The following is a 19094-nucleotide window of genomic DNA, read 5'->3' on the forward strand; positions in this document are numbered from 1 at the left end:
TTTGTTCCTCTGTGTCCTGCTGGGGTCACATCCAGGTCCATTTTGTCCCATCCATGACAAAGCTTGGATGGACAAAGGTGACACATCCTTCCTCCTGCCCATTTCCCCTTCTCCTTCCATGAAAGTCCAGGAAGTTCCTGGGATGTCCCATCCCACTTGTGGCCCAGCAAGGACATCCACACAGCCCCAGGTGGAAGCTGGAGCAGATCCTGTGGTATCGCTCCATCCCAGTGGAGGAGCATCCCTAGTCTGGCATGGGAAAAGGGATTCCCAGATTTTTCCACACTGTTCTCGGGATTTTTTGCCAACCAGGCTTTGGGGTTGTCTCCTGTGCTAACAGCACCTGGGTGAGACACACCAAGGCCACATTTTTTGGGAATGCTCCTCCGGGGTGTCCATCTCCCTGCCTTCAAACCAACCTGATCCTTCTTGGCATTTTTTTCCGAGCGGAGAAGGGTTTGGTTGGGAAATAACTCCCTCCCATCAATCCATCCCACCCCAGCCATCCATCAGCCTCACACTTCTCCTGTTCTCCCGCCTGGGGGTCCTTCCCTGCCTGTCCATCTGTCATTCCGGTGTCACTCAGCCCGGCCATCAATCACAGAGTTGTCACCCCCGGGGCTGCCACCCCTCGCCGGGATCATCCATCAAAGCCTCGTTAACCCCTCCAAGGGCAGCCCCGGCACCGAGAATGTCGCTGACGGCTCCTCCTGTTCCCTTTCCGTGCAGTTGCTCCCAAGGGTCCGAAGATCACGATGACGCCGACGAGGGCGCGCGTGGGGGACACCGTGCGGATCCTGGTGCAGGGCTTCCAGGTCAGCATTCCCACGGCCATGGAGGCCAACGGACAGCCTTGATCCAAGGATGGGGGCTTGGCTTGGTGGCCTTGGTGGCATCATGGTGCCCACGTTAGGATGGGTTGGCCAAAGTTGTGGTTGTGCCACCCTGGAAGTGCCCAGGGACAGGGTGGGGGGTGGTTGGAGCCATCTGGGACAGTGGGAGGTGTCCCTGCCCATGGGATGGGATGGGATGGGATGGGATGGGATGGGATGGGATGGGATGGGATGGGATGGGATGGGATGGGATGGGATGGGATGGGATGGGATGGGAGGAGCTTAAAGACCCCTTCCACCCCAAACTCAAGCCTAAACTCAGACTCAGACCCAGACCATATTCAATCCCAAACCCAAACCCAAACTCAAACCCCAGCTTAGACCCAGACCCAAACCCAGACTCAAACCCAGACTCAGACTCAAACCCAAACTCAAACCCAAACTCAGACCCAAACCCAAACACAGACCTAAACTCAAGCTCAGACCCAAAGTCAGACTCAAACCCAAACCCCGACTCAGACCCAGATCCAGACCCAAACTCAGACCCAAATCCAGACCCAGACCCAAACTCAAGCTCAGACTCAGATCTAAACCCAAACCCAAAGTCAGACCCAAACTCAAGCTCAGACTCAGATCTAAACCCAAACCCAAAGCCAGACCCAAACTCAAGCTCAGACTCAAACCTAAACCCAGCCCCAGCCCCAACCCCAACCCCAAGCCGGATGTGATGATTTCATCTCCAGCTTTGCTCATCCCGCTCCCCTCTGCCCCCTCCCCTCTCCCTGCAGAACGAGGTGTTCCCGGAGCCGCTGTTCACGTGGACGCGCGTGGGGAGCCGGCTCCTGGATGGCAGCGCGGAGCACGACGGGAAGGAGCTGGTGCTGGAGCGGGTCCCGGCCGAGCTCAACGGCTCCATGTACCGCTGCACCGCCCAGAACCCGCTGGGCTCCACCGACACCCACACCCGCCTCATCGTCTTCGGTACGGCCACACCGCGGCCCCACCGCGACCTCCATGGGTCCCCGCATGGCGCCTCATCCCTAAAATTGTATCTCTGCTCTTTGTTTCCCATTAGAAAATCCGAATATTCCCAGAGGACCAGAGGACTCCAACGGTGAGCGGTGTTGGTGGCAGTGGGATTTCCGTGGAGATGCTCGGGGAGGGAAGGGCTGTGTGGAGAGGGCCTGGCCTTGGCCTGGGTCACCTCTCCTGGTCTCACTCCAAACCCTCACACATCTCTCCTTGCCTTGTCCCAAGCTCTTGCCCATCCTTCCTTGACTCATCCCAAGCCCTTTCTGATCTGTCCTTGCCTCATTCCAATCCCTTGCCCATCTCTACCTCACTCCAAGTCCTTTCCCCTCTCTCCTCACCTCATTCCCAGCTCTAGCCTCGTCCTCAGCCCTTTCCCATCTCTCCTCACCTCAGTCCAAGACCTTTCCCATCTCTCTTCCCCTCATTCCAATACCTTGCCCATCTCTACCTCACTCCAAGTCCTTTCCCCTCTCTCCTTACCTCACTCCAAGCCCTTTGCGATCTCCTAGCCTCATTCCAACCCTTTCCCATCTCTCCTTACCTCATTCCATGTCCTTTCCCATCTTTCCTCACCTCATTCCAGGCCTTTTCCCGTCTCCTTGCCTCATTCCACATCCTTTCCCATCTCTTCTCATTCCCAGCTCTCTCCCATGTCCTCACGAACATCCTCACACCAAAAGGGACCCCGCGGACACTCCCACCCCATCCCTCATCTCCACCCAACCCCCAGGCCAAATTTTGGGGGAGGATCCCCTCCTAACCAGTGGTGCCCCCATTCTGCTCTGAACCCCAGCGTTGGGATGTGGCTCCATGAATTCCTGATCCCTTTTTCCTCCTCTCCAGGTTCACTTCCCGGCCACTGTGGCTTCAGATTCGTTTTGGCGCTCACCCTGACAGTGATCCTGGAGCTCACGTGAAGCTTCACCTCCTCCTCCTCCTCTTCCTCCTCAGTGTCCGGCTCCTCCCGGCATTCCTGCCTCCAGCCATCGGGTCTCCCGCTCTTTTTTTTTTTTCTATACTCTCGACAGTCTCGGTCTCTTTCGTGTCTTGGCTTCCTCAGACGATTGAATTAAAGGGAAAAAGGAAAACCTCTTCTGGGAGAAGGTCGTAATTCATGTTTTACCTGTGCTGGGATTCCCAGCTCCGTCTCGGGGTTCCCAGCACCATCTTGGGATTCTCAGTTGTGTGTCAGGGTTCCCAGTTCCATATTGGGGTTCCCAGCTCTGTCTTGGCGTTCCCAGTTGTGTGTCAGGGTTCCCAGTTGTGTGTCAGGGTTCCCAGTCCCATCTTGGTGTTCCCAGCTCTGTCTTGAAGTTCCCAGGTCCATGTCAAGGTTCTCAGCTCCATGTCAAGGTTCCCAGCTCTGTCTTGGAGTTCCCAGCACTATCTTGGCATTCCCAGCTCCATCTCAGTGTTCCCAGCTCCATCTTGGCGTTCCCAGCTGCGTCTAGGGGTTTTCAGGTCCATTGCAGGGTTCCCAGCATCATCTAGAGGTTCCCAACATCATCTCAGTGTTCCCAGCCCCATCTCAGGGTTCCCAGCACCATCTCAGGCTCCCCAGCACCATCTTGGGGTTCCCAGGACCATCTAGAGGTTCCCAACATCATCTCGGTGTTCCCAGCTTTGTCCTGGGGGCATTGCAAGGTCTTGGAAGGGGGGAGCAGGAGAATTCAAAGATTCAAGGACCAAATTTTCCCTGGAAAAACCCACGTGCAACCCCGAGATGCTCCAGGCCTTGTGTCCCCAGGGTGAGGACCCGCACACGTCCCCAGCCCTCCCGAGGCCGTGGAGGCAGCGCTGGGAGCCCGAAGTTGTGGATCACTGGGTTTATCCGGCGGGATTCCGGCTGTGCCGGGAGCCAGGGCCCGTGCGCGCCACTCGTCCCGGGCTGGCTGAGGAATGACAAGTGACAGGCGGCTCCCGACCCCAAATGTCAGCGCTCACACTTGAGCGGGCAGCGTGTCCCGTCCCCTCGTGGCCAGCTGTCCCCATGGCAACGGGCTGGATCCGTCCATTCCGGCCGTGCCCCATCCCGGGATGGCGTCAATCCCGCTGCACGACGGCTCCTGGCAAAATCCAGGTGGTTTTGCCCCAAAATCCTGGAGGTTTTCCAGCCTTTTCCTCGTTTTGGAGCACCTGGTTGTGGGTTGGGATGTCCTGGGGGAAAAGGATCCTGAGGATGGGGCTCTCCCAAGCCTTTTCCTCCGGGAACTCGTAATCCTGGAGGATTATTTGGCAGCCATGTGGCGCCTCATCTTCCCAAAGCCCCGCACGAGCGCTAAGCATCATTATCACCGTGATAATTAATTATTATTAAGCAGATTCCAGCCCTTCCCCGCTCCGCTGCCAACCTCGCTGCTTTCACAGCCTTGGAGGAGCTGAATGAACCCACGGCAGCTCCAGAGCTCCTTCCCATATGAAAACCTGGAGTTTTACCCTTTGGATTGGGAGCAGTGGGATCAGGACTGGCTGGGATATGTGGGAGGATCAGCAGCTCTGCTTTCATTGCGAAGGAATGGCATCCAAACATCCCAATCCCATCGGATCTGTGCTTCCATTGTGAAGGAATGGCATCCAAACATCCCAATCCCATCGGATCCACTTCCACCCCGAAGGAATGGCATCCAAACATCCCAATCCCATCAGATCCCCTTCCACCCCGAAGGAATGGCATCCAAACATCCCAATCCCATCGGATCCGCTTCCACCGCGAAGAAATGGCATCCAAACATCCCAATCCCATTGGATCTGTGCTTCCACTTTGAAGGAATGGCATCCAAACATCCCAATCCCATCAGATCCCCTTCCACCCCGAAGGAATGGCATCCAAACATCCCAATCCCATCGGATCTGCACTTCCACCCCAAAGGAATGGCATCCAAACATCCCAATCCCATCGGATCTGCACTTCCACTGTGAAGGAATGGCATCCAAACATCCCAATCCCATCGGATCTGCACTTCCACTGTGAAGGAATGGCATCCAAACATCCCAATCCCATCGGATCTGCACTTCCACCCTGAAGGAACGGCATCCAAACATCCCGATCCCATCGGATCTGTGCTTCCACTCCACGGATGAGAAGAAAATCTTCATTTGTTAAGAGGAAGCGTTGTTTCTTCAGGAATTCTCCCTGCCTCAGTTTCCCCCCCACACTCTGGAGAGCTCCTCCCAGGGATCCTTCGGGCCTTCCTCATGGATCAGGAGCCGCTCCAGCGGCCTCATCCCGCCCTAATTAAACAACCGCCAAGATTAAACAGCCATTAGGCCTCCCCGCTTGGAAAAACGAGCATTTCCAGCCGCCCGAAGCTCCATTTAAATGCAAATGTGGCGGGTTTAGCCGGAACCGTGGAAATGAGGAGCATTCCCGTGGAAACGAGGAGCAATTCCAGCGGCGGGGCCACCACCGGCTCCGCTCGGTGCCACCGCGGGAGCGCTGGGACAGGAACGCGGGGCTGGGTGGGGCTGCGTCCCAAACCCACCCCCGAAATTCGGGATGCTCTGGGAAGAATCCCTGGGAAAACAGATGGATCTCCTGGCGTGGATAGTTCGACCAGACGCTGGGACTTTCCGAACGCCAGCACAGACAGATGAGTGAGGGGATTTGGGAGTTTTCTCCACATTTTGAGGCAGAGCTGCTGCCTGTTTTCATGAATTCCTGCCAAAACGAGGGGCACAAAGGGATTCCATCCCAAAATCCCCTCCCCAAAGGGACCCATCCACGCTGTGCTGGACCCACCTTCCCCTCCCCATCCTCTCCCTGCAGGTAACCACACAGGACCCCAATTTCCCCCCCTTTTTCCCCATTCCCGATCGCGTTGTTGGAGGCGCCGGCAGTGAATAATGCAGGAGGAGGCTGGAGGGGAAAGGAGCGGCTCAGGTTGTTCCATTATTGATGAGAGCTGACAGATCCGCTCCTGACAACCTTCCGAGGAGATCTGATTAGCTCGGAAAAAAAAAAAAAAACAAAAACCACCGAAACCGCAGCGCCTTCGCGAGGGGCTGACGGCAGCTGAAAACCCCAAAGGAGCGGCGTTATCGACGTTCCCCAATTCCAGGGGACTTTCAAAAAAGGTTCGAGCAGACTGGGAAGAGGTAATTACGCTCAATTAGAGTCACAAGCGCCGAGACGTCAGCTCCGCTTCTCCAGCTCCCCTCACACCGCAGGCAGGGATAAACGGGGATTTATCCAGCGGAATCCGTGGATTCTTTGGGATAGCAAGAACCGGGAGGTGCTCCGGCCCTGCAGGAAAGTCAGCGGGAGCTTCGCTGGGTTCCTCCGCCGCCTCCCCCCTCATTGCCGGCTGGGTTCGCATGAATAATTCATCCTCATCCTCCTCCTCCCCGGCTCTCGAGTGCCGGGATCTTTGTAGATCCAACCGCGGGATGAAAGCCCCGGCAGGAGCGGTGGAGGGCCCCGGAGGTCGCGGCTGCCAGACCCTTTCCCAATTAGCCGAGCCCTGGAACGCGTGCCCAGACTCCACACGCGGCCCTCCTCCCTCAGCTCCGGCACCGCCCGCCTTTCCAGGCAGGAGAAATTCTCCTTTTCCCAAGGTTTTGGCCAAACGGAGCCCCTCAGGGGTGGATTTTGGGGCTCTGTCAGGATGGAGGAGAGGCTGGATGGTGCTGGTTTGGATGCGTGACACCACCCGTGCTCCAAAATCCAGCTTTAAAATGAAATATCCTAATTCTCCCAAGCTCTCCTGTGCTGCATTTCCCCACAGGAGGGGACAGCATCCCAAATATTCCCCCAAATATCCTAAATTAATCCTAAATAAAATATCCGAAATGTCTTCCATTGGTGGATCCATAATCCCAGCAGGGACGAGCACAGGGATCCCCGGACCAGCCGGGGAGGGTCATTCCTGTGCTCCCTTTCCATCCTTTTCAGGGATATAAAAACATTTTTGGGTTTAGGACAGGATCCTCCAGCTGGGTCAGGGGATGCAGCCCCATCCCCTCCACCACGGGAATTTCAGCCTTCCCGGGATTTTCAGCATCCCAGCCTGGGCAGGGGGACACCTCAGCACCCAGGGATGATGGAGAACCTGCCCCGAGGGGGTTCAGAGGCTCCTTTCTATCCCAAAAGCTCCGGAAGAGGCTGGTGGGATGAGGTTTGGGAAGCTGAGGACACCGGGAATGAATTCCTGAGCTCCCACCTCCCACTGGAGATCCCCGGCAAGGCCCTCTCGCTCCCCAGCCACCCACGGGCTGGGACCAGCACACCTCCCACATCCCCCGCTTTCATCCCTGAGGAAAATCCCACCGGATTGGGATGGAGCCTGCAGGGAGCGAGTCCCTGACTGAGAGCAGGAGCTTCCACCCACGCCCAGCTTGGCTTTTTCTTCCCTCGTTTTTTTCCGCCTCTCTTTGATGCTCCCCTGGGTGCGATCCCTTCGAGTTCCGCTCCCTTGGAAGCGATGCCATTCCCCAGGCTCCCGCCTTTCCCCTTCACCGTGCTCCTACTTTTGTCGTCTTGGGGACAAAAACTCCCCAAAATCTTCAGAATTCTGGCCAGGAGCAAATCCACCACCAGCACCTTCCCCTGCCGTGCCTCAGTTTCCCCACAGTGACTCCAATCCCTGCAGCATCCCTCAAGAATGACAACTCCCATCCCTTCCCATCCCGAATTTCTCTCTGCTTTTATTCATTCCTCTCCTCGTGCCCACAGCTGAACCCCAGCCCCGATTTCCTGCCCAAACTCCCGGATTTTCCCCCTTCCCGACGCCCCCAGCTCCTTTTCCACCAGCTCCTCCTCCTTCCTCGGCGGCCTCCGAGAGACCCCCCAAGCTCCGGGGCTCTTTCCCGTCAGCCCTCGTTAGGCAGCGCGGGGCGAGCGAGGGCCTCTGAATTAATTAATCACTGAATTAATTAATCACGGAATCAGCTGCTGAATTCGTCACCCGGCCGTGCCGCGGAGCAGCTGCTCGGCATCAGCCCAAAGGGCTCCGGGCTGCTGCTCCCTCCCTTTTCCGGGTGCACCGAGGGATGAGGAGCCTTCGCTGGGCACAACAACTTTTTCTCCTTTTCCCCTTTTTTCGTTGCGTGACCCTTTTTAAAGCACCACAGAGGAGCAGCAGCTCCCCGGGGGTGTTTTCCCTGCCTTTGCGCCCTTCCCCGAGCCTCTCTCTCCGTTTCCCAGGCCAACAGAGCCGGCCCTGGGCTGCACCTTTCCCTGGAGCCCAGCCCATCCCAAACATTCGCGGCTCCTCCGGAAGCCTCCTGCCAGCTCTGCCCGCTCAAAGTCACCTTGTCCCGGCCCGCCGCGCTCCGGCCTCTCCCGGCAAATCATTAATCGGCTCCTCGGCATTCCCGCATGGAAAAATGCCCCAGCGGGTGCCCCCGGCCTGGCACTCGGACATGCCGCTGCCAGGGAAGCTGCTCCTGTCGGCGGCCGCGCTGCTGCTCCTCTCCCTGGCCTTCAGGTTTTACAGGAACCGCTCGCCTCCCCCCGGGAAAATCCCACCGGGAGAGCAGCGGGAAAACCGGGATGGGGATGGGGCTCTGAGGAGGAGGAGGAGGAGGAAGGATGGGGGGGACAAGTGTGGGAATGGCCCCGGGATGCAGCACGAGGGTCTCTGGGGGGAGCAGAGCTTTGCAAGGAATGAGGAGGAGGAGGAGGAGGAAGGAGAGGAGTTGGGGTCGGAGCTGATTCCCAGCAAAGCCTCGCTCAGTCCGGCCGGGATGGAAAGGGAGTTGGGAAGGGAACTGGGATGGAAGTTGGGAATTAAATCAGAAAGTGAAGCAGGGGTTGAGCTGGGGGGTGATCCTGGGAGCAGGATGGGAAGCGAGCCGGGAAAAGAGCCGGGAAGTGAGGTGGGAAGTCAGCCAGGAAGCAAGTCGGGAAGCAGGCTGGGGATCAAGCCGGGAAACACTCCAGGAAAAAAGCCAGGAAGCAAATTGATAATGAAGCCAGTAAATGAGTTGGGAAGTGAGCAGACAAACGAGCTGGGAAACAAGCTGGGAAAGAAATTGGGAATTAAGTCAGGAATCGAGCTGGGAAATGAAGCGGGAAGCAAGCTGGAAAGTAAGGCAGGAATTGAGGTGGGAAGTGAACCAGAAAGCAAGCTGGGAAGTGAGCCGGGAAGCAGGGCAGAAATTTTGCTGGGAAGTGAGCCGGGAATTTTGCTGAGAAGCGATCTTGGAAGCAAGGCAGGAGTCGAGGTGGGAAGCGAGCCGGGAATGTCGCTGGGCAGCGAGCTGGGCTCTCACGACCCCGGCGCCGTGGCCGCAGCCCGGGGCAGCCCCGCAGGGACGGACGCAGCTGCTCCGAGCTCCGGGCGCTCCCCAGGGATTCCCGACGCCCGGACAGAGGGGGATGGATGCGCCCAGAGCGCGGAGCGGGACGCGGCTGGAGCAGGGAGGAGCAGGGAGGGCAGCACGGGGTCAGTCCGGACCCTCAGCGTCACCTCCAGCCTGGGGCTGCTGCTGACGGCGAGCGAGGCGGGCTCGGACACCTCCTACTGCTTCTCCTCGGTGGCCAAGATCCAGGTGGAGGAGAACTTCATCCCGGAGCGCCAGGACAAGGACAGGGACAGCCCGCCCAGGCCTGGCCTGCGGGGCAAGGTCTACGACTACTTCGTGCAGTCCACCTCCGAGTCGGTGTCCAAGAGAACGTCCCTGCCCTTTGTCCCTGCGGGGACATCCCAGTGTCACAGGGAGAGGGACCAGGCAGAGCCGCGGGGCTCTGGAACCCAGGGGGAGAATCCAGCTTTGGAAATTCCTGATCCCGACACCTCCTCAGCTCCACAGGAGGGCACGGAGAACCTTCCAGAACCACCTTCTCCCGGCTGGAAGAGCAGCACCCCCCAGCTCCCACTGCCCGGTGGGGCTCCAGCTGCGGGTCCTGAGCCATCCCAGGTGTCCCTGCCCGCCCAGGTGCACCTGGGGAACTGCTCCGAGGTTCTGCGTGCGGCCAAGGCTCAGCAGCTGCGGGCCCTGCAGGACACCGCCCTCCAGGTGATGAGCGCCAACCTCCTGCAGGTGCTGCGCTCCCCGAACATCTACGGCCGCCTCAACGCCGGCGAGCGGGAGCTGCTCCCGGCGCTCCGGAGCCGCGGGCGGCCGCGCCTGGTGGTGGCTGATGTCCCCCCGGCCGAGCCCGGCCACCGCCGCGGCCGCCTCTGCTACTACGACGAGGACGGGGACCGCTGGTGCCAGCTGTGCCAGCTGCCGGCCGGGGTGGCCGGGCGGGGCTGTGCCGTGTGCTCCATGTTCAATTACCTGTTCCTGGTGCCCGGCTGGGAGGGAACAGGCCGGGCGCGGAGCCCCTCGCGCCGCGTGCTCTGCTACGACCCTCTGAGCGACAGCTGGTGTGACATCTGTCCCCTGCGCCAGGCGCGGCCGCACTGCCAGCTGGTGGCCCTGGACGGGCACCTCTACGCCATCGGGGGCGAGTGCTTGGCCACCGTGGAGCGCTACGACCCCCGGCGCGACCGCTGGGCCTTCTCCGCCGCCCTGCCCAGGGACACCTTCGCCGTGGCCCACGCGGCCACCGCGTGCGACGGGGACATTTACGTCACCGGGGGCACGCTGCGCTCGCTGCTGCTGCGCTACGACGCCCGTGGGGACAGCTGGGCCGCTAGCCCGGCCGTCGGTGACAAGGACAGGACGGCCGAGCTGGTGAGCGCCCACGGGTTCCTGTACCGCTTCCAGCTGCGGCGCGGCGCCGGTGGCACCGAGGTGGCCGTGTCGCGGTGCAGCGCCAGCGCCAGGCTGTGGTACCGCTGTGGCAGCCGCCCCCTGCCCGAGCCGGCCGGGCTGCGCTGTGCTGCTCTGGGGGGCCTCGTTCATTGCTTGGGTCGTGGTTTCCATCTCCGCTTCCTGGCCGACCCCGTCTCGCCGCGCTTCGGGGCCAAGGAGCTGCGGCCCTTCCCGGAGCCCCACGGGAGCCTCCTGCCCGCGGTGCTGGTGCTGCCCGAGGGGGGCACGGAGACACCGCAGCCCTGAGGGGTCCCCAAGGAGTGGTGGCAGCTGGAGAAGGAGCTCCCAGCCCGACGTGTGCAATCCAAGCCCTCCGTGGACCTGACTTTTTCCCACACCCCAGGATACAGGAAGGGATCAAACCCCTGGATCCGACCTGTTCCCACTGCCTGGGCTGGAGGAAGGGATCAGAGCCTTGGATCCGGCCTCTTGTCACTGACCAGGGTGCAGAAAGGGATCAAACCCTTGGATCTGACCTGTTTTCACTCTCTGGGATGCAGGAAGGGATCCAGACCCCTGGATCCGGCCTCCTCCCACCCCCTGGGATGGATCAAAGAATCAGATCCTTGAATCTGGCCTCTTCCCAGTCCCTGAGATGCAGAAAATAATCAACCCCTTGGATCCGACCTGTTTCCGCTCTCCGGGATGCAGGAAGGGATCAAACCCTTGGATCTGACCTCTTCCCACACCCCAGGCTGGAGGAAGGGATCAGATCCTTGGATCCAGCCCCTTCCCACTGCCCAGCATGCAGGAAGGGATCAAACCCTTGGATCTGACCTCTTCCCAGTCTCTGGGATGAAAGAAGGAATCAAACCCTTGGATTCTGCCTCTTTCCACTGCCCGGGCTGGAGGAAGGGATCAAACCCTTGGATCTGACCTCTTCCCACACCCCGGGCTGGAGGAAGGGATCAAACCCTTGGATCCAGCCTCTTCCCACTGCCCAGGATGCAGAAAGGGATCAGATCCTTGGATCCAGCCTCTTTCCGCTGCCCAGGGTGCAGAAAGGGATCAGGCCCTTGGATCTGACCTCTTCCCACTCTCTGGGATGAAAGAAGGAATCAAACCCTTGGATTCTGCCTCTTCCCACACCCCGGGCTGGAGGAAGGGATCAGATCCTTGGATCCAGCCTCTTCCCACACCCCGGGCTGGAGGAAGGGATCAAACCCTTGGATCCAGCCTCTTCCCACTGCCCAGCATGCAGGAAGGGATCAGATCCTTGGATCCGACCTCTTCCCACACCCCGGGCTGGAGGAAGGGATCAAACCCTCGGGCGCTGCCGGGAATCGCAGCCCGGAGGAGGCTCCGGGAAGAGCCGGGAGGAGCTGGGCGGGCTCGTTTGCTCAGGGGAGGTCAAACAGGGCCGTGTTTGTTTGGGCGGCAGCAAATCCCGGATCTCCGCGGGCTCCAGCTGTCCGGGCACCCTTCAGGACCAATTCAGACCTGATTTAGACCTGGCTTAGGCTCCAGGTGGGGAACATTGACCCGGACACGGATGGGGAGTGGTTTAGGGTGGAGGTCGCTGAAGTTCCACCAGCATCGCTGGGACACCTCACTCACGCTGGGAAGAGTTCGGGGCTGGCCTCGTTATCTCTTATCTCGTTATTTCTCTCCTCCTGAGAGCGCAGTTGTCTGTGTTTAATCTCTGTGTAAAGCGGCGCCGGGGGTTTGGGCACAGCTGGGCCTGAATTAAAGCGAACATTCGGTGAAATGAACGCCGCGCCTCGTTTTAAGCCGAGCCTAATTGGAGACAAGAGCGCGCTGCATGTTCGACATCGCTAATTAGGCACGGCCGGCAGCTCCGGGGAGGCGAACAGGGAGCAGCACTCCATCATCCCCTTTTACCAGATTCTCCAGGAGCAGCACTCCATCATCCCCTTTTCCCAGATTCTCCAGGAGCAGATGCTCTCTCACTCCCTTTTTCCAGCTTTTCCTGGCTCAGACACTCCCTCATTCCCCTTTCCCAGCATTCCCAGCCCAGATGCTCCCTCATCCCTTTTTCCCAGGTTTTCCCAGCTCAGACATTCCTTCGTCCCCTTTTCCCAGTTTTTGTTTTTCTGGGAGCAGACATTCTCATCCCCCTTTCCCAGTGTTCCCCAGCTCAGACATTCCCTCGTCCCCTTTTCCCAGTTTTTCCCAGCTCAAACGCTCCCTAATCCCCTTTTCCCAGTTTTTCTGGGAGCAGACGCTCTCATCCCCCTTTCCCAGTTTTCCCCAGCTCAGACATTCCCTCATCCCCTCTTCCCAGCTCAGACACTCCCTCATCCTCTTTTCCCAACTTTTCCCCCTGCAGACATTCCCTCATTCCCCTTTCCCAGCATTTCCCAGCTCAGACACCCCTTCATCTCCTTTTCCCAGCTTTTCCCAGTTCAGACACCCCCTCCTCCCCTTTTCCCATCTTTTCCCAGCTCAGACCCTCCCTCATCCCCTTTTCCAGGAGCAGATGGTCTCTCATTCCCATTTTCCCCCAGCTTTTCCCAGGTTTTCCCAGTTTTTCCCAGTTCAAACACTCCCTCATCCCCTTTCCCAGCATTTCCCAGTTCAGACACTCCCTCATCCCCCTTTCCCAGCTTTTCTTGGCTCAAATGCTCCCTCATCCCCTTTTTCCAGTTTTTCCCAGTTCAGACACTCCCTCATCCCTTTTTCCCAGGTTTTCCCAGCTCAAACCCTCCCTCTTCCTCTTTTCCCTTTTTCCTCTTTTCTCTCTTCCTCTTTCCTCTTTTCTGGGAGCAGACGCTCTCATCCCCCTTTCCCAGTTTTTCCCAGCTCAGACACTCCCTCAACCCCTTTTCCCAGGTTTTCCAGGAGCAGATGCTCTCTCATTCCCATTTTCCCCCCAGCTTTTCCCAGCTTTTCCCATCTTTTCCCAGCTCAAACCCTCCCTCATCCCCTTTTTCCAGTTTTTCCCTGGGAAAAAAACCTCATCCCTTTTTCCCAGGTTTTCCCAGCTCAGACGCTCCCTCATCCCCTTTTCCCAGCTTTCCCAGGAGCAGATGCTCTCTCATTCCCATTTTCCCCCCAGCTTTTCCTAGGTTTTCCCAGCTTTTCCTGGCACAGACACTCCCTCATCCCCTTTCCCAGGAAATCGCTGCTTATCCCACAATTCCAGAAGGGCTGGGGGAAAGGAGCTTAAATCCCCCCTAATTCCACCTCCCACTACCACAGACTGCTCCAGCCTGGCCTGGGACCAGGATGGGAATTCCAGGGTTTTTCTGGGAATTTTGCGGCGGTTTAGGAGAGCCTGGATTAATGTTCTCTCCCAAAGCGCTTCCAGAAGGATTCCTGGCACTGCCTGGACAGAGGGCAGGGAACCTGGGAGGCTGCGTTAATTAATGAGCCTGGGGCCGAGGTAATTAATTAACCTGGGGCTGCGTTAATGAACAAACCTGCCCAGGCTGTTCCTGATGGTGGGGAAGGGTGAGGGAACCCTGCCTGTCATGGGAAATACAGGAATGCGTTGGAGCGAGAGGATTTTTTGGGATTCCCAGCTGAAATATCCCCAAAAAAAAGAGACTGTGGGATGTGGGAGGTGGCAATTGCAGGGATGATCCCTCTGGAATGGCCCCAGGGTGGGTGAGGGAAGGCGAAAATAAAGGGAAAAGGACAAGTCCAAACCCACACTCAGAGAGGTTTCGCTCCCTACTCCCAAATCCCAAAGGTTTTGTCCTTTCCCTGCTCCCAAATCCCAAAGGTTTGGTTGGTTCCCAGCTCCCAAATCCTGAAGGTTTTGTCTTTTCCCTGCTCCCAAATCCTGAAGGTTTGGTTCATTCTCTCCCAAATCCTGAAGGTTTGGTCCTTGCCCTACTCCCAAATCCCAGAGATTTGGTTCATTCCATGCTCCTGAATCCCAAAGGTTTGGTTCATTTTCTCCCCAATCCTGAAAGTTTGGTCCTTTCCCTGCTCCCAAATCCCAAAGGTTTGGTTGGTTCCCAGCTCCCAAATCCCGAAGGTTTGGTCCTTTCCCTGCTCCCAAATCCCAAAGCTTTGATCCCTTGTCCATCTCCAGCCTTCTTCTCCCACCCTGGGGCCATTCCAGAGGGATCATCCCTCCGCTGGAATTCCCACGTCGCTCATCCCAGATTCTCTTTTTTGGGATGTTTCAACCCGAAAATTCCGTGAATCCCAAAACCTCCTTATTTTCCCCATCATTATTTAACTCCTTGCTCCTCTTTCTCGTGTTCCTCCACATTTCTGCTTTTCCCACGGCGAGTTCCCGGTGTTGGAGCTTTCCAGCCCCTCGGAAAGCTCAAACCCATCCCAAATCCCGATTTTTTTTTGCCCTTTTCCCGTGACCGCTGCAGAGGAGAGCTCCCGGTGGGTGGGAACGCGGCCCTGGAGCCCTTCCAGAGGACATTGGATTGTTTTCCATCCCAGGAAAGCTTTCCCAGATCCCGCCTTTCTGCCGGCGCCGTTTCGTGTTTCACCTTGCCTTTAACCCCTTCCTGCCCGCGTTGCCGAGGGATGAGCGCCAAGGACAGCAGCGCTCCCTCCCCCGCTCCTGCACTCTCCAAGATTAATTTTGGGAAGCATTTGGGAGATTAAAAATGCCCGGGGACATCCCGGCCTTGTCCTGCTGGGAAGGAAACGCAGGCCGGGAGGGTGTGGGAATGACTTTGGGATGAGGGAAACGGAAAATAAAGGGAAAAGCACAAATCCAGACCCACACTCAGACCGGGAGGTTTTGTTCCCTGCTCCCAAATCCCGAAGGTTTGGATTGATTCCTGATCCCAAATCCAGGAAGTTTGATTAGTTCCCTGCTCCTCAATCCTGAAGATTTGGTTCACTCTCCAATCCCAAATCCCGAAAGTTTGGTTCATTCCCTGCTCCCAAATCCAGGAGGTTTGATTAGTTCCCTGCTCCCAAATCCCAAAGGTTTGGTTCTTTTCCTGCTCCCAGATCCTGAAGGTTTGGTTCCTTCTCTCCCAAAACCCAAAGGTTTGGATCATTCCCTGCTCCCAAATCCAGTGCAGGGAGGAGCCTCTGGAAGTCTCCCAAATCCCAAAGGTTTGGTTCATTCCCTGCTCCCAAATCCCAAAGGTTTGGATCGTTCCCTGATCCCAAATCCAGGAGGTTTGATTCATTCCCTGGTCCCCAATCCCAAAGATTTGGTTCACTTCCCTGCTCCCAATTCCCAAAAGTTTGGTTCATTCCATGTTCCCAAACCCAGTGCGGGGAAGAGATTTTGGAAGTCTCCTAAGTCCCGAAGGTTTGGATCTTTCCCTGCTCCCAAATCCCAAAGGTTTGGATTGTTCCCTGATCCCAAATCCAGTAGGTTTGATTAATTCCCTGCTCCCAAATCCCAAAGATTTGGTTCATTCCCTGCTCCCAAATCCCAAAGGTTTGGATCATTCCCTGCTCCCAAATCCCAAAGGTTTGGATTGTTCCCTGATCCCAAATCCAGTAGGTTTGATTAATTCCCTGCTCCCAAATCCCAAATGTTTGGTTCATTCCCTGCTCCCAAATCCCAAAGGTTTGGATTGTTCCCTGCTCCCAAATCCCAAAGGTTTGGATTGTTCCCTGATCCCAAATCCAGTAGGTTTGATTAATTCCCTGCTCCCAAATCCCAAAGGTTTGGTTCATTCCATGCTCCCCAGTTCCGAAGATTTGGTTCACTTCCTGATCTCAAATCCCAAAGGTCTGGTCCTTTCCCTGCTCCCAATTCCCAAAGCTTTGGTTCATTCCATATTCCCAAACCCAGTGCAGGGAAGAGCTTCTGGAAGTCTCCTAAGTCCCGAATGTTTGGTTCTTTCCTGCTCCCAGATTCCAAAAGTTTAGATCGTTCCCTACTCACAAATCCGGGAGGTTTGATTAGTTCTCTACTCCCAAATCCCAAATGTTTGGTTCATTCCGTGCTCCCCAATCCTGAAGATTTGTTTCACTCCCTGATCCCAAATCCCAAAAGTTTGGTCGATTCCCTGCTCTCAAATCCCAAAGGTTTGGTTCCTTCTCTCTCAAATTCCGAAGGTTTGGATTGTTCCCTGATCCCAAATCCAGGAGGTTTCATTCGTTCCCTGGTCCCTAATCCCAAAGGTTTGGTTCATTCCATGCTCCCCAGTCCCCAAGATTTGGTTCACTTCCTGATCTCAAATCCCAAAGGTTTGGTCCTTTCCCTGCTCCCAAATCCCAAAGCTTTGGTTCATTCCATGTTCCCAAACCCAGTGCAGGGAAGAGCTTCTGGAAGTCTCCTAAGTCCCGAATGTTCGGTTCTTTCCTGCTCCCAGATTCCAAAAGTTTAGATCGTTCCCTACTCACAAATCCAGGAGGTTTGATTAGTTCCCTGCTCCCAAATCCCAAATGTTTGGTTCATTCCATGCTCCCCAATCCTGAAGATTTGTTTCACTCCCTGATCCCAAATCCCAAAAGTTTGGTCGATTCCCTGCTCTCAAATCCCAAAGGTTTGATTCCTTCTCTCTCAAATACCAAAGGTTTGAATTGCGACCTGCTCCCAAATCCCGAAGGTTTGGATCATTCCCTGATCCCAAATCCGGGAGGTTTGATTAGTTCACTGTTCCCAAATCTCAAAGGTTTGGTTCATTCTGTGCTCCCCAATGCCAAGGGTTTGGTTCCTTCTCTCTCAAATCCCGAAGGTTTGGATCATTCCCTGATCCCAAATCCAGGAGGCTTCATTCGTTTCCTGGTCCCCAATCCCAAAGGTTTGGTTCATTCCATGCTCCCCATTCCCAAAGATTTGGTTCACTTCCTGATCCCAAATCCCAAAGGTCTGGTCCTTTCCCTGCTCCCAAATCCCAAAGCTTTGGTTCATTCCATGTTCCCAAACCCAGTGCAGGGAGGAGCTTCTGGAAGTCTCCTAAGTCCCGAATGTTCGGTTCTTTCCTGCTCCCAGATTCCAAAAGTTTAGATCATTCCCTACTCACAAATCCGGGAGGTTTGATTAGTTCCCTGCTCCCAAATCCCAAATGTTTGGTTCATTCCGTGCTCCCCAATCCTGAAGATTTGTTTCACTCCCTGATCCCAAATCCCAAAAGTTTGGTCGATTCCCTGCTCTCAAATCCCAAAGGTTTGGTTCCTTCTCTCTCAAATACCAAAGGTTTGAATTGCGACCTGCTCCCAAATCCCGAAGGTTTGGATCATTCCCTGATCCCAAACCCAGGAGGTTTGATTAGTTCACTGTTTCCAAATCCCAAAGGTTTGGTTCATTCTGTGCCCCCCAATGCCAAGGGTTTGGTTCCTTCTCTCTCAAATTCCGAAGGTTTGGATCATTCCCTGATCCCAAATCCAGGAGGTTTGATTAGTTCACTGTTCCCAAATCCCAAAGGTTTGGTTCATTCCATGCTCCCCAGTCCCGAAGATTTGGTTCACTTCCTGATCTCAAATCCCAAAGGTCTGGTCCTTTCCCTGCTCCCAAATCCCAAAGTTTTGGTTCATTCCATGTTCCCAAACCCAGTGCAGGGAGGAGCTTCTGGAAGTCTCCTAAGTCCTGAATGTTTGGTTCTTTCCTGCTCCCAGATTCCAAAAGTTTAGATTGTTCCCTACTCACAAATCCGGGAGGTTTGATTAGTTCCCTGCTCCCAAATCCCAAATGTTTGGTTCATTCCGTGCTCCCCAATCCTGAAGATTTGTTTCACTCCTTGATCCCAATTCCCAAAAGTTTTGTTGATTCCCTGCTCTCAAATCCCAAAGGTTTGGTTCCTTCTCTCTCAAATACCAAAGGTTTGAATTGCGACCTGCTCCCAAATCCCGAAGGTTTGGATCATTCCCTGATCCCAAATCCAGGAGGTTTGATTAGTTCACTGTTCCCAAATCCCAAAGGTTTGGTTCATTCTGTGCCCCCCAATGCCAAGGATTTGGTTCCTTCTCTCCCAAATCCCAAAGGTTTGGATCATTCCCGGATCCCAAATCCAGGAGGTTTGATTAGTTCACTTCTCCCAAATCCCAAAGTTTTGGTCCTTCCCCTGCTCCCAAATCCCAAAGGTTTTGTTCATTTCCCATTCCCAAACCATGAAGGTTTGGTCCTTTCCCTGCTCCCAGATCCCAAAGATTTGGCTCCTTCTCTTCCAAATCCCAAAGGTTTAGGATCTGTCCTGCTTTTTGAGGAGAATTCCCACGAAATTGGGATCTGTCCTTCTTTTTGAGGGGAATTTCCATGGGACTGGGGCCTGTTCTCATTTTTGGGAGCATCTCCATGGGATTTTGGGGAGCATTTCCCTGGGATTGGGTTTTGTCCTCCTTTTCCTGCACTGGGATGTGACTTCCAGGGCTTTTCTTCCCTAAAGCAGCAACACTGGAAATCCCAGCCCTGGAGAAATTCCATAAAAATCCACCCAGACCTCTGAATTCCAGGGTTTTTTTGGACACTAGGAATTTTGGAGCTGGAGAATGAAATTCTGGGATTTTCCTTTCCTGGGGGATGCAGATTTTCCAAACTGGCTGGAGAAGGGGATGAAGAATCCCAGGAATTTCCTGAAGATCATAGGGACCCTAAAACAGAATTTGGGATTATCTTGATCCTGAATTTTGGGATTTCAATGGAGGATTTTCCCTAAAATGGGAAAAATCCTGGAATGAGGA

The 19094-nt window shown here is 55.8% G+C and overlaps 2 protein-coding genes across 3 annotated transcripts in view; both read left to right on the forward strand.

Annotated features, from left to right (window-relative positions):
• The window catches only part of IGSF21 (immunoglobin superfamily member 21), a 45287-nt gene extending 42319 nt beyond the window's left edge, over window positions 1-2968 (forward strand). For both annotated transcript variants that reach the window (XM_074558457.1, XM_074558458.1), the window contains 4 exons: window positions 730-815; window positions 1622-1814; window positions 1909-1947; window positions 2709-2968. In XM_074558457.1, coding sequence (XP_074414558.1) covers window positions 730-815; window positions 1622-1814; window positions 1909-1947; window positions 2709-2782 — 392 coding nt within the window. In that variant the 3' untranslated portion in view covers window positions 2783-2968. The remainder of the gene's footprint in view (window positions 1-729; window positions 816-1621; window positions 1815-1908; window positions 1948-2708) is intronic.
• A 619-nt stretch (window positions 2969-3587) lies between these two features.
• On the forward strand, window positions 3588-11146 carry KLHDC7A (kelch domain containing 7A). Its single transcript, XM_074558459.1, has one exon. It carries the CDS (start codon window positions 7854-7856, stop codon window positions 10812-10814), a length of 2961 nt encoding a protein of 986 aa, XP_074414560.1. The 5' UTR covers window positions 3588-7853; the 3' UTR covers window positions 10815-11146.
• Window positions 11147-19094: the final 7948 nt, after the last annotated feature.

This window comes from Zonotrichia albicollis, chromosome 25, assembly GCF_047830755.1.
Source record: "Zonotrichia albicollis isolate bZonAlb1 chromosome 25, bZonAlb1.hap1, whole genome shotgun sequence".
Lineage (NCBI taxonomy): Eukaryota > Metazoa > Chordata > Aves > Passeriformes > Passerellidae > Zonotrichia > Zonotrichia albicollis.

What these genes read in the sequence shown, in the direction of transcription:
- KLHDC7A (XM_074558459.1), top strand. Translation starts at nt 7,854, where the DNA reads ATGAGGAGCCTTCGCTGGGCACAACAACTTTTTCTCCTTTTCCCCTTT.